Source organism: Thunnus thynnus, chromosome 8 (genome assembly GCF_963924715.1).
Source record: "Thunnus thynnus chromosome 8, fThuThy2.1, whole genome shotgun sequence".
NCBI classification, from domain to species: domain Eukaryota; kingdom Metazoa; phylum Chordata; class Actinopteri; order Scombriformes; family Scombridae; genus Thunnus; species Thunnus thynnus.
Genome location: NC_089524.1, coordinates 30,778,555 through 30,806,330, shown reverse-complemented (window position 1 = coordinate 30,806,330; position 27,776 = coordinate 30,778,555). Strand labels below are relative to the sequence as shown.

Below are 27,776 nucleotides of genomic sequence, written 5' to 3'. Positions count from 1 at the left end.
TTATTTGTCCTTTTCACCGTTCCAATCTGGTTGAATTTTAAATGCAATAAAAGACATTTGATGCATCTTTGTCATTGACACTGACACAGCAAATGATATTACTTGGATGTTGGGTGTGGTCACAGGTGCATCAGAGGACACTTGTTATCTATGGCGATTTTAGGGGGTGAGCTGGGCCACGGCCACCCTGAAATCTTATCGGCCACCTCTGTGGCCACCACAGATCTGATAGGTCGTTGGTCAAGTTCATCAACTCTTAGAAAATGTGTAGCCTATCCTGAACAGATTTACTGAGCAAAAATTTACATATTTAAATAACCAGAGACTGTGACAGGTGGAAATTGACAATGTAATGTATAGTACATGGAAAAGCATGTTAGTTAGCATGTTAGTGCTGTTCTAGGTTGTAATATTAAATGTAGTTGCTGTGGGTGGTCAGCATGGCACTTCAAGTATAATGCTGTATTATAAAATATAAAAACATCAACCTGGCCTTGAGTACAAACATTTCAGTGGATGCTAACATAAGTTTATCTGTGCCTAGGCTGAAGCAATGTCATGCATTGAACATCTGTATTTACACAATTTGATCACATGCCATTCATTAAGGTCTGCTATGCTGTGGCCAGCCCAGTCAAAATGTCTCGGATACACCACTGCTTGTGATCTCTTCAGTGATGCTGGTTGTGACCTGACTTTCAACCAGAAGACACCACAGCTTTTCAGGTATTATAGTAAGTTACTCCTAAATATAAACCACCATACCAGCTGTAGATTATATTTCACTGTCTATTTTTCCTTCATTGAACTGCAGTAATAATTGGATGATTGGTATGGTCACAGATAGTATTTAACTAAACAAATCTGCACAATGTGTGTTTCACAACCCAGCTCAGGAAGAACTGAAAATGAAGACAACACGTGGTTTTAAATTTTAAAAATTTATTTATTTATTTATTTTTTAACTCAGCACAACAGAAACATGTGGTGTCTGTGGTGTATGACTGAGTGGAAGGTGCTGTGGGAGTGTTTTATATTGCAGGTAACAAACTCAAAAGACATTGAATATGGAGAGGGAGAGCATACCTGTAGCAACCCGTCAGAGCAGGTAAGCAGACTTTTCACAAGTATATTAAATAAATTAATCTAGACATATACGGAAATGAATACATAGGGGCATAAAGAAATTAAATTAATTAAAGTAAAAAAAAATAAACAAGAAAATACCATACCAAATACAATACCACCATGACAGAAAAACAAACTTTTTTGTTAACAACATATGGAAGTTTCTTCTTTGCCAACTTTGTCCACTTATCATGTTATAAGAGAAATGTTTCTTGTTTTAATGAGATAAGTTGGTATGTTGTTATACTAAGAAACATTTCTTGTATTAGTGAGTTATGTTGATTTTGTGCTGTAGCAAGAACATATTTTTTGATATTTAATGTGACAAAATTGTAAAAGTTTCTTGTTGCATTCAAAATATCTTGTTATAGCATGAGAAGTATTTTGTTATAACGAGAAAGTGGTGCCAACATAAATAAATAAAAAATATGTCAATAAGGAATTAACAAAATTGGGAACCAAATACGCAAATAAAATTATGGGTACACATAATAATAATAATAATAATAATAATAATAATAATAATAATAATAATAATAATAATAATACAGAATATTATTTACATGTCTATAATTAACTAGCCTTTTTTTAAAAATAATAAATATGTGTAGCCTATGTATTTATATATTTCACTGTCTCTTATGAGCCTCCATAAATCAATGTGATTCCTGAGAGTTTTCATGGAGCACTGCGGGACTAAAACACTTCATCTTTATTTATAGCCTACCTCATGGGATGCCATAAAACGTTCACAAGAAATAGCTGATTTTGTGTACATCTGCCTGTGATCCATTAGCCTACAGTACTTTCTAGTTTAGTGAAGTCTCTGTGGCTTTTGCACAGAGAAAACACTGAAGTCAATTTGTAGCTGCTACGGATGCTACATGTAACCCAGGAGACTGTCTAAATGTAGTGTTTTCAACATCTGGTGCGAGCTAGTTTTTATTTTAATGCTAAAGCTGCATGACGCTCATCCTCAAATCATCGGGAGCGTGCAACATCCGGCGGACCGTGCGCGTTCACTTGTCGCGAGGGGCGGGAGAGCAGAAAGAGATAGTGAGAGAGGAGGTGGGGGTAAAGATAGGGCTATGAAAATGATGGCGACCGATGCAGAGGAGATAAGCATCCAAACAAACCCCTGTCCCGTCCCCGACAACAGTCTCAGCACTCTGTCTATCAAAATTACGCGGAAAAACCAGGACAGACACTGGAGGCTGCGGTTTATTTACCTGCAGTGCTGTGAGTACCGACACACATTACGACGTTTACAGGCAAACACCTACAGACCGCAGTCCGGTCATAACAAAATGTAGGAAGATGTGCTGCCACACTGCGCTGACCGACACAACAAATATACACGTAAAATATCACATTGTTGAATAACCGAACCTCCATTTACCGTGTCATGGAGGAGAGGGTTCACAGTCCAATACAAACTAATTCATATTCTCGCTCATACTGTAATAAGACGCACGTCACGTGTCAATTATATGCGATTCATATCATTCCTCTTTAACTATTTTAAAAGTTGACCTTTTGTTGAAGTAAATAGTTGAATTTTGCTGCCATTTTGAAAGACGAATGTTTGCTAACAAGCAAAAATAACATTAAATTGCTGGCTTTTATGTTCTGAAACAAGCTAATGTGTGACTTCCATTACAGTTCAATACAGCAGGCTACTATTTAATACATTGTTAAAGCAATGTAGCTATAAAATCTCCTCATTATCCACACAAATATCATTGGTTAAGGAGAAACAGTAGAGGGAGGGAGGTGAAAAAGTTGCAGCTGCTCCTCGGTTAATCTATAGTGGGCTGACATCTTTAATTCTTTTTACTTAAACAGATTTTACTTGATATGTATTATGTGAAGTGGTAATTACAATGAATTCTGAAATTAATTTATTACATTACAGAAGCTACAACAGAAGCCTTAACCTCCCTTAATACTGTAGCTTCTTGAAAACATATCTCACAATTTTTCTTCACAATTGAACTAATGAGCACATCTGCAAGCAAGATGTTAGAGAAGTGACAGTTGTATGAGGCAACTGTATCTGGTGTTCAGTGAGCAACAGTAGACAATGGTTGTAGTGTTACCGCTCTGGCTAGCAGCCAACAACATTTTGAGATTTTGGCTGTTGTGGCTAAGTAGTGGCATCTGTCTGATTAAAGCTTACATTTTGTTCAAACTCCTTCGACGTGTAGCTAAGCTGTGTCGTTGTTGACTCTGACTCATTCTTACTGATGAGCAGTTAGCGAAAATATTCTCAATTATATGTTATTTTAAAGATCCTCTTGCAGAGGTCAGCACCCCTGGATGTGGTAGGAGTCCATACTAATTCTAAGCAGGTTTTGAGTGTGTACTGTTGTCAACTGTCAATGTGCGTACTGAAAAAAGTTTAAAAACACAACAAATGGCTTACAACATCAAAACGCCATTAAATGTCTATTAAGGTCACTTTGTCCATGTTTCTGTCTCACTGTCATAATTATGTCTGTGTCTGCAACAGGAGTTATTGAGTTATTATATTACATGCCTCGGCAGCTGTGAGAACACAGACAATATGAAGAAAATTATGATGACATGTCTAATTACGGACGCCGTATGTCCCTCAGCCATCTTTAGAGGCGTGGTGGGAGCGCACAGAGGAGGATTGATAAGAGAATCATGAAAAACGATCAGGCTGATTGAAAATGACAGGTTATATCTAGTGATGATGGGAGGTCCGTAGAGTGCAAGAGATGGATTTGAATTTGATAGAAGAGTGACCCGCTTCGTCAATACAACCATCAACGTACGGTGACAGAGGGGCTGGTTAATAGTGTTTATTGACATCATTGCTGCTTTACAGTGAGTGAGAATGGACTTTCTGGAAGTATAAACATGAATGCTTTTGCATCAAAGTAAGCCTTTTTAATTGAGTTCTGTTTTCTGACATTGGTTTGTCTGAAGTTGTAAGTAATAGTCATAGCTGGTCAATACAAACTCCATACCGTCTAACTTGATGCAGACTCTGTTGGGTAAAATGTGTGTCCATGTTGTGATCAAGTTAACAGTATCCTGGTGTCTGATTTGCAATGCAACAGGAAGTTTTTTTTACACATCAGCACCTGATTATGACTGATGTGGCTGTTTGTCTCTACTTTCCCAACTTGCTCACAGGGTTTTCTTTTTTCCCATCATTGCAACATGCTGCTCCGATCGCCTCACTCATTAAACACACAGGCTTCACTGTGTGATATAGTGCCACTGCTAGTTCTCCCTGAAGCTTAATAAGCCTAATGGTATATTTCATAGAGATATAATAATTCTTTCTCATGTTAGCAGATTTCTCTTTATTTCAGGCGAGACAGGGTGCCTCCACTATGAATTACTGCGGGGAACCCTGACATAATTGTATCCAAAGGCATGATATTTACATATCATTGAAGTGTGTATTAATTGAGGGAATGATTCTACATTTTTGGGGAAAAAACATTCACTGTTTGTATTGGGAGTTAGAGATGCACAATGTGTCATTTTTCTACTTTGTTTTAAGGACAGATTAAACAAAGGAGATGTAGCGTGTTACTTAGTGAGCTTTAGAGGAGCTGGTAGGCAGGCCTTGTTACCTTTGGTTAGAGCCAGGCTAGCAGTCTTTATGCTAAGCTAAACTAACCAGTCATTCTTTAAGAAAGAAATGTCAAAATTCTCTGATTCCAGCTTCTCAAATGTGAATATTTTCTGATTTCTTTAGCCTTCTATGACAGTAAACTGAATATCTTTTGACAAGAAAGCGAATAAGCATATTTCCCAAAATGTTACACAGCTGGTGTTAGTCTATATATTTCCTGTTCGGTTAAACAGACAATATTTGTCAAATTCTTTGTTGATTTTGGTCTTTTATTGGATTTGTTGAAAAGTATAAAAAATAACCAGCCTCATCCTTTGTAGTAGTAGTGAATGGGTACAAATATAAAGTATTGGAAATCATAGCCTATATATTTCTATTTTATAACTTGGGTCTTATTTTTCTACCTTCAGTCGTCACACTGATCAAAGTGTCCTATTTCACTGTAGGGTTGTATTTAGTGCTCAGGTTCCAGGCAGTGCTGTTTTCCCAAAGAAAAAAAGCACTAAAACCATTCTTTTACTCAGTGAGTTTAGTTGATTGTTCCCTTTGGGAAAATAGCATCCACAAGTTAGAGGACATGGGAAAACATGAAAAACATCATACACAAACAACACACACAGTGTATATGGGCTCAAAATACCCAGCAGCCAACATTCATATAGCGCTAACTGCTATACAAAATTACAGACTGCGGCACAGAGAACAATTTGCAGTTTGCATAACATCATTTCAGGTGCGTTAGTGGTAATGATGGAGTACTGAGGGTGCGTATGGTAGGTGGTAACAACTTCTTTTATCTAGTCTTTTGACATCTCAGTGTATGTTGATATCTGCAGCTGGAGGGGAAGTGTGAAGGTGGGCGAGTGGGTGGTCAGGGTGATTCTCGATAATATTGGGTTTGCATCACAGAGCAATAGCAGTGAGTTAGAGCAAGTTTGTTGTGGGAGAAAGAATGATCCCGGAGATGATGAGCAGATTTGAGAAATGTGTTTTGTTCTGCAATTGTGTGTAAATTGAAAAAGCAGATGGAGCAGTAGAGGGGGACTGGTTAAAGCTCAGCTCAGGGATCACAACTGGTACTGAAGTCATTTGAGTTTGTGCTGCCTGTTGGTCATGCGGGTTTCATTTTCCTTCACAATAGAACTTCTACTGCAATGAGATTTTATGTGCTTTTCTGAACTGTCTACAACCTGGAAGATAAAGGTGTTAATCCATATCTTTGGTAATCTTGACACAGTTTAGACAAAATCTGAACAATGTAAGTGTCTCCGTATTAATTGATGCACTGCTATCATAATAGATTAATTTAGATTGTACTGCTGTTCATGCTACTGCGTCCACCCTTAGTTAAATAGCCGATATTTAAAGTCAGACCAACATAAACCTTTGTCAGTCCTGAGCAGAAACATTTTGTTCACTTACACAGACTGCAAAAGTAAAATAACACTTTCTTTGCAATAAATCCTTGTATTCCACATTCTTGAGAGTTCCTGTTGACTGGCTTTTGTATGGGCATTTGTGGTATCATATTGGACTCTTAAATCTAATGTGATCTAACCAAGCTTTTCTCTCAACAGATTTCTTGACCATTGCAACAATACTGGGCACTGGAATTTTAGGTGAGTACTCAATCTTTTTGCTTGGGATGCAAGGCTCTGAGCTACAGAAGCCGCAGATGAGATTTTGAACAGATATTGCAAGAAATTTCATACGCTCAATATGTTTGAGGAAGGATAAACTAAACTATACCCTGAAAAATGACTGTACTATAAATTAGCATCCTTCTCACATAGATAAAGCTTGACAAATTTATTTATTGAAAGGTTATTGCATTGAACTGGAATTGCACAGGTGAGTATAGTGACATTTGACTCAACTACTACTAGTAAAACTTTGGTGGGCTATATTTGTTCTCTCTACTTCCTTTTTATAATATCAGTTCATTTGGAACATAATTAAGGTTCTGTCCGTCTCTCGGCTTTTATTAGCAGAGCAAATTTAACTGTGGTTTATGAAGTGTAGTTAACACCGGGGAGATTTTTGTAGAGGTGGAAATTACATGGGACATTTCATTTAACTACTTTGTTTTCAGCAGGGTCTTCATGTAGTTCCACAAAGGTGAAACCCTTCCAAGTTAATACTTGTTCAGTCATTTAAATCTCATATTGAAATCAGCACTATTCATTAAATTTTACGGTAAGTTTGAGCCAGAGCGGAAAGGAGTGTCTGCGAAAGAGAAAGATGGGCAGAGACAATGATAGACAGAGTTGTTGATAATTTGACAAAAAATCTGACATTGTCGATCACATGTCTTTAAATCTACTTGAATGGGAATACATTTCAGAAACAGCTCTATGATTTCAATTTCTAGGGCTTCCAGTAACAATAGCTCATGCTGGACTGTTGCCTTTCCTCATCTCCTTTGTCATTGGCTTCTTTGTCCAGGTGAGTATAGTGTTAATTTAAATTTTGTGAAATAAGCACAATTGAGTCTCAACACTTTCCAAAATTGAATTCTCAGGGATACAAAACATGTTTAAAAGTACACAGACAATGTTGTTAATTACTGTTAAGTAAAACTGCTGAAATCCTAATTCCTAAATCCTAATGAAAAAAAAAAAAGCAGAATCCTAATGTCTTCCTTTAAGCTGAGCAGACACTGCACAGATAAGACAGGTTACTATCAGGCTTAATTCTAGAATCAGGCTGCCAGATCTGTCGTCCTTTCATATGCAATTTAGGTCACGTAACCTGATTAATCGCCTGAGCAGTCAACAATCTGGCTGTTGGACATTTGGTTGAATTTCTGGCATGTCAGAAAGTTTGTTTGGCTGTCTTGCAGTTTGAGCAGTTCCACTGTCTGACTCCCACATGGCTGCTGTCGTAAGATATGCTATAAACTGTAGTGAGCTTGTTGTAATGTTGTGCGTAACCACTAGTACATGTTGCGGCTAAAACAGTGTGTCAGTGAAAACAAAATCATTATACAACACAAAGACGTATCCTAAAATGCGTATCATATACATATCCTATAACTTTAATGACACATCCAATTTCTTCTCTTAGATTTCAAGCCAAAGAACACTTTTTTTACATTTTATACCTGATGCTCTACATGATTTGTATCCATTGATGTTTATTTAGTTTTATGTCATTTAATGTGCTATGATTGCTTTGTTATAGTCAGTGAATCTTGCGTAGTGTAATGGTGCAGTGGTTTTGTATCAGGACTCATCAAGGGATTGTCTGTGTCTACTGTATGTACTGCTGTAACCACAGCTTCCTGCGTATCGGTGCTTGAAGAAGGTCCCTGACCAGGAGAGTGTGCAGATGCTTTTCCAAACATATTAACGCAATCTTCATCAAGATAGCAGAGTAGAACATATCCATTAGAACAACAACAACAACAACAGCAGCAAATTCTGTCCTCTGTTATGCAGGCCTTGCTTATCTACCTGTTTGTGGAACTTCTTCAGAGATGTCAGGTGGTGCAGCTGGAATCTTTAAAAGTAAGAAGCTCCCCATGTATCTGCATATCACATTTTAGGCTACAGTGGTAACACTGGGAGCAGACTTTGACACCCACCTTCACCGACAAAAGTAGATGCTATTAGAATCCATTCATAATCACCAATTTCAATGTAAGACATAACTTGATCTCATATAAGGAACCATTAAATATACAATACTTCTTGAAAGTCAAACCAGAAAATTAATATCAATTCTTGAACTTCTGTGTCCATTTTTTTGCCTGAACAGAATGGCAATCTGTAATAAACACTGTGGTTTGCAACAGATGTGCTAAACTCAAACCTCAGCAACAATGATTTCCATAGCATAGCCACTGAAAGCTGAAATTTCTCTTGGGATTTAATTTGATATAGCCAGTCATAGTAATGTCACATGGCACTAGGTAGAGAATCGGCTTTATTGTCATTGTCCAAGATAATGAAATTATAGCATTTATAATAATTGCCTTTTATAATTATAATGATATAAGTATGGATATTGGTTATCAATACTAACAGAATGATTTTTGAATTTGTAACAATGGAGCAATCTTATGGTCTCTATGTTCATCTTAGACTGGGGTCGCAGAATGTATTGTGATGGATCAAGTGGGCATGGAGGACCCAGCCCCCACAGAGGAAGAAGATGAGGATGAAGCTGACAGTGCAGAAGCAGGTAAGAAACTTTTTTGTTAATCTCTTCAAAATAATATTATATTTAAATTGATATTTCTGAGCAGCTAGCAGACACCACTGCCTAATCCTTTCAGCACAAGTAGAATTACAGCATTCCATCAGTAAATTACAGCAGCAAATGTCTATATCTTATGTACAGTCCAGAGAGAAGATGAAAATTTCAAGTTTGTTTCACCCATCATATGGTACCAGGGTCAGCGGGTGAACTGGAAAACCATAGAAAAGAAGAAACATAGCTGAAGGAAGTGTGGTGCATGACAACTGGCAGAATTAGATAAATGCTATTGGAGCAACTTAAAATGTGCTTCTGTCTTCCCAAAATCTTTTTTATTGGTATTAAGTTTATTTCCCAGGAACAATGCAAAAAACATTGTAACAGGTTACAATAACATGATATAAAGCAACACCTGTCCCTGGTAATGCTTTTCTACTTAAAAATGGTCATAACATATCATCATTACCAAAAGTACATTAAATTTAGCACATAATAAATAGTGACATTCTCATACATGTGACATGATTATACAAACATTACAATACTTACATCACATTACAATCATTTTAAATGTGTTGCATAAGTGTATGTGTGCATGTTGGTGTGTATGTTCCCTAATTCATGGCAATATGTGTATATACGCATAATGTTTATGGGTGTGGGTGTGTCTGTGTGCATGCATGCACGTAGTCTTTATGAGTATTTATGTGTTTTTGTCTAAGTGTGTCTGTTCCTCTATCTGTGTGTACATGGCCATTTGCATGTATGTGTGCACAAGTGCATGATCAGTGATCAATGATTGCAGGTTTGGTTAATGAAAAACATGACTGTGCCACCCTGCAGTTGCCATTTGCTGATCCCCTAGTAGTGATTCTATTGCTGTTTTGTGCCAGTATATGGTATATAAGTATATTAGTATATGAATAGTGTGATGGAATTTTCCATCTTTAGGGGTTACATTGGGTCAAGCCTGGGCCTTGAAGTCACACTACAATTCTTAAGTAGAAGGAGACATTCTCTCCTCTCCTTGAAACTTGGAGTAACTGTCTGTGATGTTTGGGGAAGCAGAAGCCTCTCTGATAAAGGGTAAATCGGCATTGCCATTGTTACCAAGGTTAGAGGGGGCCTTCCAAGACAACACAGATAGGTGAATGCGTGGATTCATGGGCATAATCAGACATTCAAACCAGAATGCAACTTGACCTGAACTAACACGGGTAAAGTGCAGTTCCTTGTTTAGAAACTAGTGAAACAATTAGACTAATTTTTCATATTGTAGGCTGATCTGTTGGGGTTAAAGACTAAGGACCCTATCTTACACTCGGCGCAAAGCAGCGCCAAACGCAACGCAAGTGTCTTTGTTAGTTTTCCCGTCCAGCGCCCACATTGTTTAAATAGCAAATGCACTTGCACCCATCAGAGCGCCCATGGGTGTGTTGGTCTTAAAATGAGGTGTGGTCTGGCGCATTGTTGGTGCGTTGCTATCTTTAGGCAGCAGAGAGTGATTGTGCTATTGACCAACAAAAACCTGGTCTGAAGTCAATGGCGCAGTGTTTCACTGTTATTTTAAGGGCACATTATCATTATAGTAATATGCACCTACACAGGCAGGTGCACAACATGCACTCTGCTTGTTATACACACAGGGCGCACAGCAGTGCACAGACATGCAAAAGATTACAAATAAAAGGATTACAATGTGAAAGATTATTTTTGTGTACATTAACGTATTTTAAAAAATACATGTAATAATGGTTAGTCATAATATTTATCAGAATTAAGTAATCGCAGTAATGATGGATAAAATTGTCTTATTATTTGACCAAATCGTGGCAATACACGTAGGTATTGAAACAGACAGACAACAATGGATCAGACACAGATCGACTTTCCTCCTTCATTAATACATGAGGACATGAGGAACACAGGTTTCCATACTTTCAGCAATTAAAACCCTGCTGATTTGACCTGTTACTCCATGACTGAACAAAACGATTTTAAAGAAACCAAAGCTGTAATTAAAAAAAAGAAATCTTTTTAAAAAGTAAACAAAAATACATTCGCAAACAAATTAATGAACAGGATGTTAAACTGGTGGTCTGGGGCCACGAAAGGGTCCAGGAGCAGCAGAGGCCAGTGTGCTCGTTATGGATCGTGTGCTTTAACTTTGCGTATGAGCAGATCCGTTTCTTCTTCAGAGAAATGTCCCTTCTTACTACTTGGCAAATGCTCCATCATAATAGCAATCCGCCAATGTGCCAGCACACCTGGCTCCAAAAAGGCGATGGGAAATGACACTCTGATTGGTTTACTGCATGTTACGCCAAAAACACACTCATGATTAATTAAGAGACTAAGGACAACCCCTTTGAACCATGCGCCTGGTGCATCGACCATTTTTTCCGCCGTAAAACTAGCAAAAGTGGTTTTGGACATTTCCTAAATGCACTTGCGCCATTCGCTTCAGACCGTGCGCTTTAGATCATTAAAATAGGGCCCTAAGAGTCAGACCTTCAGAATGCAGAACGGGAAGAGACAGCATCTTGTGCAGAGCACCTTGATGTTTACTGTTTCAGTTCTCTGCTTGGCCAAGTGTTTCAATGAACATTCTCAGCAATAAGACATCAAAGGCTCGTGTGCACTTTCTTCACTGAGGTGCTCAATATTTCCACAACAGATAGGCGAGGACCCAACATGTCCTTTGTGTTAAAGTATAGCTTCACTTCAGCACATTCTGCCAGGATGTAAAACAAGCCTGTCTCAAGGATGATACTCCTGGAGACATAACAGAGTGCTGAAGAGCATCCATGGAGAGCAAGCACTTGGAAGTAAACTCACTGGATGCAAAAAGGAGACAATTTGGGGTTTTGTTTGTTGGAGAGGTCGAGTTAGTCAAGCAGCAAAAATGTTTGAACAGGCATGATGTAGGGCAGCTAAAGGCACGGAAGGATTGGAAAATGAGATTAGATTTAGGAAAACAGCTCATAGTCCCTCAGGAGATAGTTACCACTAATCTAAAGTCTGATCTTCTGTTGTGGTCAGAAGCACAGCGTCTTGTGTGAGTAGGAGGTAGAAATGGCGTATGAGAGGAAAACACTTAGATATACAGAGTTGGCAGCAGAAGCAGAAGTGCATGGTTGGAAAACAAAGGTGCACCACTTGCCTGGGTCCACTTGTACTTCTCGTCACTCTCTATTTACGGTCTTACTCATCACATAATGCTATTGGATCAATAGAATGGTTGCTGAAGTGTCTTGTATGCCCCCATTAGATTTAAAATGATTAATCTTTTGACCGTTTTAAAAGCAGTTATTACACAGTGAGTGATGGATTATGCTAGTGGTAGAATGTCTGACACAAGAAATATTTAAAAATGAATAATTTTTATGATTTACTACAAAAATGAAATTCCAAATGTGATGTTGAAAACATTTTTTTTCCCCACATTTTTTCTTAGTAGATAAATAGACATGGGGATGTGTTTATTTCAAGCAATTTCAAAACTTTAAGTCCAGTTACAGTGCAAATGTCCACACTATTGCATCACATTGTATTGAATTGCATCATATTGCACTGTAACCTGCTGCTTCAGGACAGGGATGTTTTGAATTCTATCGATCTGTTAACTAGACATTTTGGATTCTTGATTGCATATATTAATCAAATGGGTCTCTATGGTGGAAAATAGACACACCCACTAAAACCAAATTTAAGCATCATTTTGAAACGTTAGAAGTAATCCTTATGAGCAAAAAGCACCGGCTTCAGACTGCTCTGAGCATTCGGTTTCCAACATTTTTTTCTACTTTCAGCCCGAGCTGCCGTCGGCTCAGGACGGATTTCTTTATGTGATCATCTGCAAGTTCACTGCTCCACTCTGCTAATATTATGGCATTTTTTCTTTGTTTTGGGGTTAGTCACACCAAACCATGACTCGAGTCGAGCAAAGTAAAATAAGTTGTTCACCAGTTGGAGGTGTGCTGGTCGTCTGCAGCTCTTCATTAAACATCATCATCACTGTGGCTGTTTCTGCTTGTTCTATTCCTACCTGCATTTTTTCTTACTGATCCACTGAACAAAGTGCTCCAAATACAGAAGGTGACAAATTAAAGTAAAAACTGGTACAGGTCTGAATGTTTGACCCCTACAGTGAGGGGATCTGGTGGCTGTTATGCTGTGGGGGGCATTTTGCTGGCATGGTTTGGGTCCACTTGTCCCCTTAGAGGGAAGGGTCACTGCAAATCAATACAAAGTTGTTCTGAATGATCACCTTTATCCTATGATGAAACAATTCTATCCTGATGGGAGTGGTCTCTTCCAGGATGACAATGCCCCAATTCACAGGACATGAGGGGTCACTGACTAATTTGAAAGTGATGAGTATGAAAATGATGTTAATCATATGCTATGACCTTCACAGTCATCAGATCTCAACCCGATTGAATACCTATGGGAGATGTTGGACTGACGTGTTAAACAGTGCTCTTCACCACCATCATCAAAACACCAAATGAGGGAATATCTTTTTGAAGAATGGTGTTCTTCAGCTTTGACATTGATTCTACTTCCAGTCTCTGGAACTCTTCTGAAGGGATGAACACCATTCTTGGTGTTCCTGTACCAGTTTTCCCTTTAATTTGTCACCTGTCTGTATGTCCATATGTTGTTGTTTCAACCGATTTTTAGTGCTGGTAATGAAGCTCTTCTAATTCAGTGAGGAAAACATTTAATTTCCTGTAAATTCTTCACAATAAAAGTCTCCCATTAATTAGTCATTTAAAATCTTTTAATATGAAGCAGTAAAGCAGGAAATGTTGGGTTTGCATTGGCAGTAACTTAACAGGACTGATACGGCCACCCCTCAGTAGGCTTCCAGAAAGCTGGCCAATGAGAACAAAGGGGGGGTGTGAATCATACAAAGCCTCTCTAGTTGAGTCCCAGAATAAAAATATATAGAGCAATACTTAGTCGGATGACAGACACTACACTAATTATAAACTGACAGTGTCTGCTCCATCCACACACACAGCAGAGAGTGCAGAGTGTACGGAGAGAAAGAAGCTTCCAGAGTTGACTTTATATTAATTATTGTTAACACTGTCCGGTGTAACTGGTAACACTAGTGTTGTCATGAGTTTAATAACAATGGGAAATTTTTCTAACCGTTGCATCCCTATTTCTTGGCATGAACTTGAATTAGGGTCTGCAGGATGTGTTGAGTTTTGTTGACCGTAACTCAACAGTGATCAATAAAATGGCAAAGTAGAAGCGACTGAACTTAGATTGACTAGACTCTGTTGCTGTATTGATGGAATCAGTGCTGTGAAGATGTAATACTGAATTTACCATGAAGGTAATTCCACACACTCTCAATATATTTTTACCTGGCCTTAACTGGCCTTTATTTGTTCATGACGGCCATTATTTGAACGTTTGAACATTTGTACACACATGCATAATGGCTTTTGTTCACGGATTCATGCCTAGAAAGACATGCTTTTTAAAACACATGTAGAAACACACACAGCCACAATCAGTGATATTCATAGCTCGACCTTGTTTACAAACAAATAGAAATATTAACTGTATTTATATAGCACTTTTCAAAACAATAGTTACAAAGTGCTTGACAGAGCAAAGGAACAGATTAGAATAAATAAAACGTAGGATAAAATAATGCTGTCAAGCTGTTGATGACATTCCTCCCCAATGTTGCCAAGAATTAAACATCTGAACATGGCCGTTTATATGTCACATGAGGATTATGACAACTGAAGACATTTAGCATAATGCCATAATGAATCGAGCTCCTAGCCCTGTTATGACCTCTCAGAGTACGGTTTGTCTGGGCAGGGTCAGTGGAAGTGAATGCTCCGCAGTCTAAACAAGCTGTTTAACAGCAGATCTAGTGATTGGAGAAATGGACTCTTGCTTTGACAGTCAGTCACCTATCTCTGAAGCAGACTGCAGTTACACAATGATCTGTTCACACACAGAAACAGTGGAAAGAACGTGGACTACTAAACATATTCTCTGAAAACAACACAACTATGTTGCTATGTGTCTGAGTATACCTGATTTTCTTAACTCCATTTTGAATTCTCTTCCTGTGGCATGATGATTGGTTTTGAAACATTTATTTACAGTTTAGTGGAGCATTGCCTGAAATAAATTTAAGCAATCTATGTTGAAAGCTCCACAGTGGGTTTAACCCATGATTTAAGAACTGATTTCTAATTATATGGACCAGTGGCTTCTTAGGCCTTCACTTCTAAGCTGCTGGGACTATCCAACTGACAGGAAAAAATATATTGCATAATGGATAATTTGTTGCCTATGTAACTTGCCATATCTCATTTACAAGTTTTGACCTGAAGTCCATGGGCTCAGTGTTTGAACTGGGTCAGTACTTACTGGTAGAGTACTGGTGGTCTTCAGCATTGCCCATCAGTGTATTGTTACAGCTTACCGTTACTTACAAAGGAATGCATACTGAAGTTATCTTTTAAGCCCTTTGCTGTAGAGCTGCTGGACAAGAACTTAGAACCTTTACTTTGGCTTCAAAATCCCCTGTCAGTGAATACCTACCAACATGTTGCAGTATATCAGATTGGGCCAGGCAAAGAGATGTGTTGACTGGCACTTACTTCCAGATGTTTTGTTTTTTTTAGATTTTCACTAAGTTTGCCCATTAACTGATTCTTTAATTAAGACACGTTAGTTAAGTGACTTACTCTTACAGTTTTAAGAGCTCTCAAGTGATCACATGATTGATCACATGCAGGCTCTGGCAGGAATAGCCAACTAGAGATTGAATTTACCCTAAATCTGCCCCATTGTCCATTCTTGCAAAAAATCATTTTACAAATGATTATTCAGCAAAAACGTGGAATTTTAATTTCTTTATAAGTTAATTTTATTTGTCTGAAATCATTAATATTTCTTCTTGCAATTAATGTGAAATGAGCAGCTGTCTAATATATTTATAATATATAAAGAACGATCAATAAATAAGGATTTTTTTTCACCTAACTTTAGGAAGTTGGGTGAAATGGAAACAAAACTAAAAACCATACTAGAGCAGGAAAGAAATTCTGTTGCTGACAGATGAGATACATCAGAGAAAACATTCAAGGAGAGTATAGTACTACTTAAACAAGTGCAGACAGTAATTGTAAACGAAATCAATGCCAGCTTTATTTGAGTTTTTACATCCCTGATCATTAAATAAAGATAAAGTGCATTCTATCAAATGCAAATTATAAGCTAAAACCACCCTATTTCGAATTCTACATATTGCTTAAGCTAACTTGTCATTCATCATGACCAATAATATTTTCTATGAGTGAAGGTATACCGCCCTCTATTTTAGTGCTGCAGTCATCTAGGATATACTCATACATTTTGATCGGAACAAATATGTCTTTAAAGCACTTATTTTTTTCCACAAAAGAACAAATGAGGTTTTTTTTTATACAATTCTGAACATCTGATTAAAAAAAACCTGAGAGAGCATATTTTTATATGTAAATATTTTTGTCAAATATGAATTTATTACATATTATTTTTGTGTCCTAGTTTTAACATAGACCATCATTTTCCAATCACACCAGACGAAAAACCATCTCACTCATAAAAGCTACATGTGCGTGCTGTGCAGATTTTTGAGCATTTATTTTAACTCAAACACTGGCACAGATGGTGATGGTGGTGTGTTTGTGTATGTGTGTCAATGCCCTACTCTTATATAACAGACTTCTGCATTGCTATTAATTTAACATGCTTGTTTGCCATTAATTTAACATGCTCATTTTGACTACCATGTTTAATAATATACACTATGCCAGGACCACTTACATCAAAGTTATTACACCATAAACAGAGTTTCCGCCAGAAAAGTTGTTAGGCCCGGCGGCCAAGTAAGGGGTGTGGGGGGGATGGGGGGTGAGCAAAAGTCGATGGAGTGGCTTGTCACTAAAATGAAAATAGCTGGTCCACCTTAAATGTCAGTCAACAATTTCAGTCTGGGCTGAAATTATCACTTACTTTGGGGCTAACCCAAATTGCTATTGCTATGTTCACAGCTATAATGTTACTGCTAACTTCATAGTCACCATCACACTGTCTCTCACTCTCTCAGAAATGCTGATAAACATGCAGTACAGTTATGATTGGACAACAAATAATGCAATTAGTAGTTTAAGCAGGATATGAAAATAATGAAAGACAAGGTGGGCTTATGATGAGGAAGTGCGACAGTTTCAGCTTGACAAACCCTTGATCACCTTTCTATTCACATTTTGTCCCTCTTCACTGATCATCTTTGTCTCTTGATCTCTTTCTCATGATCATTATCCATGTTACCTCTAAGCCAGCAGTTCACAACCTTGGGGTAAGGATCCTTCCAGGGCCACTCCAGCCCCAAGATAAACCTTCAGGCTTACAAGATGATTTAATGGATGAAAAAAGAAAAATAATTTAATTTTTGTTACTCAAAATTTGTGTTTATTTCCTCTGGCATTTCTCTATTTTTTTATTTTCTCAAGAAATGCTGGATGTTTTCACCTCCTCTGGCCTCTAAAAATCATTAGATACAAATTGAGAAAGAATATTCACAAGCCAAAGAGTGCACTGAGCTAATAGTAAGTCATGTCATCGACCAAATAATAATTTGTTAGCAGTCATTACTCTTCTTTATCCTCCATCATATGATTCGGTCTTGATGACATTATGACATTATTTACATGAGATTCGCATTAGCTTGGGGTTCAGCGTATTGACAGCCTTGTCTGTCTGTGTGTTTCAGATACAGGTTTACTGCAGCCGGGTGCAGTAAACCTGCAGAGCCAGGCTGAGAGCCTGCAGCCCAACCTTCATCTGCTCGGCCACCTCTTCCTCTCCCGGCCTATGAGCCACGCCTTCAACTGCATCCTTCTCTTCCAGTTGTAAGTTATCATGGCAATAATGAAGGCCATCATTTTGCGTGTGTGTGTGCATTACCCATTTTAGATGTACATTGTTCTGTTGAGTTGATCACTGTTTTGAAGACCTTTTCATCCTTCTTGTTCAGTACATATCCATTTCACCAAACATGTAAATTGTGATTTTCATCCATTTAAAAGCTCTATTCCAGTGTTATTCACACAAACTTTTCTGAATTATATGCAAGCATTACCATCCTGGTCGGTCCTGTCCCAATGAAATGTGTATGAATATGTCTGAATGAGTGTGATGATGATGATAATATAATGCTTTTAAAGGCTCACCTCCATCCCAGCATCCACCTGTAGCCTCTGTGTCTACCTTCCCCTAAGGGGGAAAGCATGTATCATCATTCCCCACTCCCTGCTGTGCTGAGTTCAGTATTTCCTTGTGGGGAGTGACGAGGTCAGAGCTCAGACTCTACACACCAATGCTGCACATACTCTACGCCCACTTGAGTTGACTCACTGAACTACGGGAGAATTTCTCATAGCTATAAGACAGGAAGCTACCCTTATAATTATCTTTATAATTATGACAGGTTACTTATATAGTAAAAAAAAAGGTATTGCATTAAGGACAGGCAGTTCACAATAAAAAACACATATTTGCCTGAACTAAAATCACTACTCCACTCTATAACTAAAAACCACTGAATGTTTTGTAAAATTCCAAAAATTCTAAATCATACACCTCAGAAAATGAAAGAAAAGGAAAAAAGAACATGCCTATAACCAAACCTACTTCTCTGACTGGTACAAACCATCCTATAGTCATGACTACCTCTCTAAGGTCGCAGTCAGACCAAATCCAGCAATGAATGAAAGACAGCAGCCCTCCCATTCATTTGAATGGGGGCAGTGCATTTACGCTGCAGGGGTGGGGACCTCATAGGTCTCAGAAAAAAAACACAGTGGTAGTCCAGATTTGGTCTGATGGTGGCCTAACTCTTTTGTCCTCCATGAGTTGCCTTTTAATAAGTTTAACAGACAGGAAAGGGAATATGCTATGACATCATTTTAGGTATAAGATTCTTTCTCTTACTTATGAGTTACTATCTCATTGTTATGACATACTATCGCAAAATAATTAATTAGAATTACTTCCTCGTAATTTGATATATTACATCACAATTTTTTTTTAAATAATTAAGATTTTATTTTATCTCTTAGTGGAAATGTACTTCCATAACTTGTGTTCAGCAGCATGGAGAAAAACATAACACGGCCAAGGATTTTTTTCTACTAAAATCAATACATGAAGCTTAAATACTTGCTCCTGACCTTTATCACATTATTTTAATTATACCCCAAATTTAACACATTTTATCACGCAGTTTTATGCTTTTCTGCTCAGTCATTGTTACTGTAAAACAGTGTCATATCCTAACGTGTTTAATATAACAATGTTGGAGAGAAACCTGCCAAATCATCTCATTTTCAGTGTTCTGGAACAGCACAACCACTCTCAACTGAGCCAGGGCAGCAGACTTGTGTAAAAACTGTCCTTGAGGTTCAGACTTTATATCATTGGCTTCGGCTGCACAGTCCTGAGATATTGAGAGTTACAGGCCTGAGCCATATACTGATAAAATACGAGCATTTCCACAGCATCTGCAGTACTGCCACTCAGTATTTAAGGTGACCAAACTGTTTTCATTCACTGTTCTCTGTCCTTCATTTAAATTTGACAGCTATAGTAAATGAAATGTGTCATACTTCTGAATGAACAGACAACTGTGGCTGGTTGATGAAAACAATATATCTAGTTTACACACCCAAGAATAGCCTGTGCAAGCACTGCTGACACAAGAACATTGTACATATAAAAGGTTTTCTATTACGAACAAAGTATATACTGTAGAAACATACTATGTTCACTGCTATAAAAGGAAATGATGTTTGATCTCTGTAATGGTGAACAGCATTATGTTTCTGTTTCTTATCAATATTCCCAGTGGCCACAAACTAATGGTCTGTCTGTGTCAATCGTTAGAAGTAATAGTCTGGAAAAGTCATTGTATAAGCTGATACTTAATGTTTATTTTTTGGAATTGAAATCAACAGCAAGGGAAACACTGACGCATCAGCCAAAAACATGACTTTTATTAGTGTTAAAACCAACTGCGGCCACTGGGGTCATGTTATATGCTGCATAGTCATTTGTTAGTTTATTACAGTGTAGCATAAATTGGTATGGTCTGATATTGTTTGTATGTAATGCTTGCAGCATTGTGATGTCTTTGTGTGTGTGTGTGTGTGTGTGTGAGGAGGGGGACGAGGCTTTTAGTGTTGCCGTTGGAAGGTCTTGTTATCAGTGTGCGAGCAGCTCAGTAACACCTGGCCAATCGATAGTTCCCTCATTGTGTTCAAGGAGGCTTAGTGGTCGATCAATGCCGAGGCTCGACCACACACACACACACACACACACACGCAAAACATGACCTGCATATTTTACCCTTGGCGCTCCTTGATCTTTATATACTGCCCTACATAGTGGAGCTGTTGTAGAACACACGTAATGATGTAATCTGAGTGGGCGATAATAATGATAATAATAATGTAAACTCAACACTCAAATGTATGTATTCACACTCATACCACTTTGAATAAACACAGTTCATAGTGATCAGACATCTTGAGAAATACCAAGAATTTTGCTGGCAAACATGATTAACTGTACTTAGTACATAATAGAGTTGTGTACATGTATTAGGTCTACATGCTTTGATCTAATATATGTACGTACTGTGTACTTTTGTATAGTATGAAAAAAATGGAATTACTGGCGAAAACCTGAATGAAGGACTAAAGTAACAATTCAAGATGCTTCCATACACAAGTCACTGAATAGTCTGAAATAATGTGAATCATATGCTATGACCTTCACAGTCACCAGACCTCAACCCAACTGAGAGAGGTGATGGTGTTAACCATCATAAAATATCATTGTATGTGTTGATGTGTTTACAGCCTATTTTGGGGAGTAAAAGGGAAAATGATTTAGTGTCAGAGTTTGCATATGCCCTTTAACCTTTATAATCCTTTATATTCTTTTTGCAATGGAAGAGATCCAGCCTCATGTTGAGTTTGAATCATCTTAATACAACTTTGACATCCCAGGCACTCTGTGTGCTTTTCTTTCAAGCCTTGATCAGTAATTCCTGTTCAGGAATATGGCTTAGACTGCTGTAGATGAAAGGACTAACCTGCTTGAAACATCATAAATGTGTTGGCATTTCCTTTTTATAATTTGACAGAGAGGAGATTTATTTGAGTGTGTGTAAGTCAGCTCTCTAAAATAACATTTAGCTGTCTGGGAAAACTGCTAATGGATTTGCACTCTCAACAACCAACTGTTGAGAGATTACAGAGGCTTAAAGTTATAAGGAACGGAACAGATGTTGAGCTACAAAAACCTGTCTTGTCATTCACTTCGGATTGAAGCCTACAGTAAAACACCCGATTCTAATGTTCAGCAGCATTGAGTTCCTTTATGAAAGCACAGCATTTCACAAACAGATTCCTGGCTTGATATGAGTGTGTGATGCTTACAGTACAACCAAAACATTTGCTTGGAAGTAGCCCCCAATGACAACTTGTGTTTTCAACAGATATATGTAAAATAGAAAATTTATGGAGGATTAAGGCACAGTGCTGCAAACAAGGGATGATTTTAAAATTAAATCTCGTAGCTATTTATCGCCTCAGGCTTAGTGATGAAGCACATTTAATACAACGCCGGGGTGCTTGTTCAACTTCTGACTTTATGTTGGAGATAAGTAACGAGGACAGTAGATGATAGATAGACCAATCACAGCTTGACACCTAACAACTTCTCTTTATCTCCTTTTCCTTCCCCATTTTCCTTTGCCTGTCTCTCTTTTCTACTTTTTATCCTTCTCTTTTTCTATCTTTTCCCAGTATTTCTATTGGAATTAGTTATGTCTTAGCTGGCAGTGAGGCCTACGCAGCTCTTTTTCATGTCAGGTAAGTCTAAAATAGTTCAAAATGAGATAAATTACTGCAATTAAACTTTGATTGTCCTTCCTTATTATACTGAGTAATTTTTGGGAGTTTGCATTTTATCGAATGTGAATCCAGTATTGAATCCGCTCATCAAATCCAAATCCTTTTGAATCCCCAATCAAATCCATTTGTGTGCACCTTTCAACATTCATGTAATTGCTCAAATTATTGATGTAATATGAAATGAAATGAAAGTTTAACTGCTGTGACGCAGCAACATCATTTAACTAGGAAAGACTCACCACTTTGTTGGCCTTGTTAAGTTACAAAACACACTGCCCACTTGAAACTTCAAGCAATGTTAAATAGTGATGCTTCTTTTACCTCACAAATGATCTTTGTCCGAGAACAGACATCGGCCTGCAGAGAGTACATTAACTAGACAACAGCCAAAAGTTTCATTTTGGTTTTCTGTAAGTAACTGAGGCATTAATTATCTACATCTGATATAAGCTGCCACTGGCAACGTTTGTTATTGATGATGAACTTTTTCTTACAGTAATGCTGTAGACTTGTTTTGTTGTATTTAACTGTGAACCAGCATCAGTGATTTGAAGGACAATGTTGTGATTGGTTAATTGGGCATTGGAAAAATCATCTTATTCCACAGTACAACACACTTCAGACGTCAGCATTAGGTTTAAACATGGACCAGTTTTTTCATTGTTGTTTAACAGGCACAGTGAAGACACAGACTTCAGACTTTTTTTCAGTATGTTTTGTTTATTTGAGAATTATTTTTTTTCATTGAAGTGTAGCCTGGTCATAAATGATGGAACCAGACACAGGGCACAATTCTTATTGTGGGTCCTTTATTTCAATGACTGCACTCAATAAAAAACAGCGTTAACACTGTAATTTTGAGGGATTGAGATAAAAATAATATTACTTTTCCTGTGTTTTGTACTTAATTCACATCAGGAAAAACAATAAAGAAAACTTTCCTGATGAAAATTTGATGTTGACTTTTAGTTCCTAACCGTCTACTATTGTGCTAACAACAATGGTGCAGTTAGGCCACCTGGAATGTCACATTACATTAACGCTAATAGTGGTCAGACTCCAGCTCAAGCTTTCCTACAGAAAACTGAATCTAATGAACTCTAGACATGAAGCATCTATAGACAACAGTAGTGTCTGGCTTCCTAAATAAATAAAATAAAACACAGAAATACAAACCAAATAAATACATTTGCTCAACCACTCAACTTGTCGTTACCATTCAGTATATTACATTCATTCAGAAAAATATATATTCATGAACAAAATATATTTTATAACCACTCTTACATGAACTCAGAATACACTTTTAGATTGAAAATAATCAACTCACTTGCACTCCAGTGTGCAGCCTGCGCGCTCAGACACACACACCTGGGACTCAACACGGCACTTTATCTCCCCTCTAAGTTCAGCAGAAGCATACAAAAAGGGCAAATTAGTGAAATAGTCAGCATACAGCCCTATGACGCTATGAGTCTATCCATCAGTTTACTTTATCACCACTTACGCTTCACTGCGGTTCAGTGTTTGGCCTCAGCGTGATGGGGATATCACACACACACATGACATTTTAACAATCTACAAAAATTGAGAAGAATAGAGAATCATCATTCATTGAATGTAGTCGGCTAGCTTAATTATACTCTTATCCACTGATGCTGCTGATCATCTTTGTGTTTTAACAAGATAAAACAGGATATTTTTCCTACACAAAGTGATAAATACACACCTCGCAGTCACTAGTTTCGCGGCACTACAGGTTCCTGGTGCATAAAATCTCATGGGAGCTTTGTACTCTCATGAGATCTACCCTTACACTGGTCTTAAAGTGACAGTGCCACCCAAACAAAAAGAAACAGTAAATAGCCCCGAAAACAAGCTCTACCACATGTTCACCTGGCTACATAAGAATAATTCATTTAATACATTTAATACAATACAATACATAATTTACTGCCCTCATAAAAAATGAGGGCAGTAAATTTGTAAGTAAAGCTTACATGTATGTTAAAAATCAAAAAATGACTCGTACAGTGTGTGCTATATTAAGTTTCATCAGACAAAAATTATAGGCTTAATTTTTCTAGAGAGCAGTTGACGCTTTTTGAATGGGAGTCAATTGGAGCCAGCATCTAGCAGCCGTCTGTGACACTGCACTTTAAAGTCAGCCTCAATTTGTGGTAGTTGCCACTAGTGCTGAATGAGCTACAGTATCCTCGCTATGTGCATTCCTCTCACACACTTGCACTGATAATTATTAGCAAAAATATTTTATGCAAACTATAAAAAGGAAGATTTTAGACTAGGAAACATCATGTCCTCACCACTGTCTCCTACTATTTTCACTTACTGTGACCAATGAAAGGTCAACACTGTGTTCTTCTGGTTTTTATTAAACAAAACATAATATGAATGTCCTCCCACAGCAGAAGTGCATGTTGTTGAAAATGTACTGAAAAAATGCACTCAAAAACTTTTCTAGAATTTTGTAATATTACCCACCCCGACCCACTCCCAAACACAAAACCATCCATCCCACCATCCTTTCCCCCACCAGCGTGCTGTTGTACATATTATAAATATGTTGCATATTGTGTTGTTCATATATAGTTCAGTAAAATTTACTGTAAGTGAATTGCATGTACATCCTTTCGTTTGTGTATAACTATTTCACACACTTTGACAGGGAATCTTCCTCTCAAGCATCTGTTAATGACTTATTTTGTATGCATATTAGTCTGAATACTCCAAAAGGACATGGGCCAGCACTGATATCAGCAGGGTTTTATTTTGACAGCAGAGGGAATCTCAAAAATAAGATATCATTTGATGAGGGTGATCTGATGAAAAAGAACTCCATCCCTGATGGTAACATCGCCCACAACAATCAGTGCTGGTAAAAAATGGCAATCCAATTTACATGAATGTGTGCACATTATTGATAAAAAAGACTGAATAAGAAATTTGTTAGCCTCTGAGCACAGTGAATCCAGATATTTTCTAAATCTTCAGAGCCCAGTTGCTGTTGGAGAACTTTATACATAACTGTAAAAAATAAATTACATTACAATGTTTTAAACTAATTTTGCTCCTTCTTGAGATGGAGAGACACTGTCCAAATCCCGGCCAAACCTTCTTGCCAAAACAGGTCCAATATGCTGCAAGACTGTTAAAACAAGACAAAATGTTCTGGAAACATGTTCAAAAAATGCAAACAAAATATTAGAGGAACACTAATGAAATGTCCCATTCACAAAAACTGAAACATTATGAATCTTTTTTTGATTGGTTACAGTAATGTCATGCACAACCAAGTCGTTTCTGTGTTTCCTAATACTGACCAGTACAACTTCATACTATTTCACTGCTATTCTGATGACTCTGTTTGAGTCTAGCGTGAGTCTTACTAGTGTAGTTATAGTGTAGAGTAATGTCCACTGTATAGCACATATGCAGTGTGTCATGGGGGCTTAGATTGGCTCTTGTGTAACATGTGAGTCACTGTGGTTCTGCAATTGGTTTTCCTCCTAAATACAAAACAGAAATTTCCTCAGGGTAGTGTGTGATGCAGATTGAGTCATTCTAACAAGTAAATTGTAGAGAAACTCTTTAAGCAAAGAATTAACAAAAACACTGTCCTGAACAGTAAAAAAAACATTGAAACAATAAATATGCTAAGAAATCATCATCATCCAGCATGTGTCATTGCAGGTTAACTGATGGCTTACAGACAGTGATTATCAACTATAACCTGCTATCTGTGTCACACATCAGTCTGACTCATCACTCCCACTTTCATTTCTCAGTAAGCAAAAAGTTGAAAGTCAATTGTCAGTTCAGGCAACTATTGCTTCAGGCTACAAGATTTCACAATAAAATATTTTTCTTGAAATTAAATGTTTTAAAAACTGATGCAACCCTGAGACATGATAGCTGCACACTAGTGGGAGGCTGTAAAAGCATTGCATGGACTTACAGCAGTCCTTTTAATTAAAGCACACAAACACAGCAGAGATGTTTCCTAAGGCAAAAATGTACCATTATCAGATGGAGATTTATTTATTTATATTTGTTGTTTGTGTTAGATGACTAACACCATTCTGAAATCTTTCTTCTAATGAATACTAATTGACTAATTAGCTGAAAGCCTTCTCATCGGTAACTCACTTCACTTAAAACTGTGGCAGCTACTTTCAAAGCGGTAAACTGGACTAACTGGCCAATGCGAGTCAGTATTTCTAAATACATTCATGTACTAAATGAATCAACTTTTTTTTTTTGTTCAGGTTTTCAAGATATAAAGTAGTTGTCTGATCCTAACAAATAGTCATTCTTTTAGCCGACAAGGAGCAAGACAAAAGTCACATCAAGCATTGATCCTGTTGAACCTTAAATGTTAAAACAATTTTTCTAAACTAAACTAAAATTGTTTAAAAATATTTTGAATTTATTTTCTCCTGCATCACCAAGTTGGCATATTAACAGTATTCAGTGTATGAATTGTCTTAGTTTCTTATGATTTTTACCATCTTGTGATGGTACATCACTGGAGAAAAATATCTGGAGAAAAATGACAGCATTGTTCATTTATTCAAATGTTTAAAATGATCAGTGTTTGTGTTTTTCCTAACAAGCGACTTCTTGTGGTCATGTGAATGAATAATGATTGTCATGTCCCATCTCGTACCATCTCATAACAGTCTACATTGGTTTGTTTTAATCATGATCTTTCCCTAAAGTAGGAATACAAATGCTCCTATCTCAGAGTAGGACTTAAAAATTAAGAAGCTTCCTATATGGACTTTCAGCAAGTGGGATTACTCCTGGAAGAGAGTATGATGTTGCTGTTTTACAACATTCAGAGCTGCAAAGTAGAAATTTTGTATTAGGTATTATAGTTTTCCTCTGGGTAAAATTTAGTAAACATTGGCAAAGCCACTCACATGGCTACTGAAAATGTATATTTACTTGGTAATTTGATACAGCTGTGTGAAATTACCCAGGTCAGCCCTATCCATCACATCAGTTTATGATTCCTGTAATAATGCTGTGTCATACACACGCATGCAGCAACGATGTTGCAAATCCTCCGTGCTCTGTGGCACATGTCTCTATAGAAAACACAAACTCTTCTCTTCCACTGTCCAAATGCCCTTTCAGCAACACCCTTTGTTAACTGGTGTTCCCTACAGAGGTGGGGGAAATCATTTCTGGAATGGCACTCACTCTTGGAGAAAAACACCATAAAATATGAAAATATCTGTCAAATATTACTACCCCGCTATAATTAGAAATTAATAAATAATATACAAGAGGACATTAGATTTTACATTTTGTAATTAAGTGTGGTGTGGTGGTCATCAGCCAACATCTCTTCCATTAGTCAGTCATCAGCCATTGCTTTGTGGATTTACTACTGCAGAAACTGTTGGTTGGGTGTTTCTGCAGAGATGGCATGTGTTCTTTGATTCCCACACAAAGACAAACACAATAATTATTCAGTTTTTGTCAGAAATGTATCTTTTCCAAAGCTCATTATCATCACACAATTGAAATCATCTCTCTATGAAGAATTTTTGGCCAGTTGGTATGTATTTTCTTTTTTGAGATGCTTGATAATTACGAGCTCAGACCTTAACCTCTAGGGAGGGCAGATCAGAAAACTCCTCATATTGTTTTTGTTTGGTCATACATAAATACTGCTGTGTTTTCACCTAAGTTGTTTCAACTGAAAAGTACATTAATATATTGGTGTCGTGGACAACTCCAGCACTTTCAAGTTACTGAAGCAAGAATCAATGCAGTGCTGCTAACCATTT

General features: G+C 37.4%; 1 protein-coding gene across 2 annotated transcripts in view; it reads left to right on the top strand.

Annotated features, from left to right (window-relative positions):
* The first annotated feature begins 1,783 nt into the window (after positions 1-1,783).
* si:ch211-51h4.2 (uncharacterized) overlaps positions 1,784-27,776 on the top strand; it is an 87,121-nt gene continuing 61,128 nt past the window's right edge. Inside the window, exons 1-7 of one of the 2 annotated variants that reach the window (XM_067597941.1) lie at positions 1,784-2,367; positions 6,322-6,363; positions 7,116-7,189; positions 8,185-8,253; positions 8,830-8,929; positions 17,751-17,889; positions 21,850-21,915. In XM_067597941.1, the coding sequence (XP_067454042.1) occupies positions 2,079-2,367; positions 6,322-6,363; positions 7,116-7,189; positions 8,185-8,253; positions 8,830-8,929; positions 17,751-17,889; positions 21,850-21,915 (779 nt within the window). In that variant the 5' untranslated portion in view covers positions 1,784-2,078. The remainder of the gene's footprint in view (positions 2,368-6,321; positions 6,364-7,115; positions 7,190-8,184; positions 8,254-8,829; positions 8,930-17,750; positions 17,890-21,849; positions 21,916-27,776) is intronic. The other variant, XM_067597942.1, reaches the window with a different exon arrangement.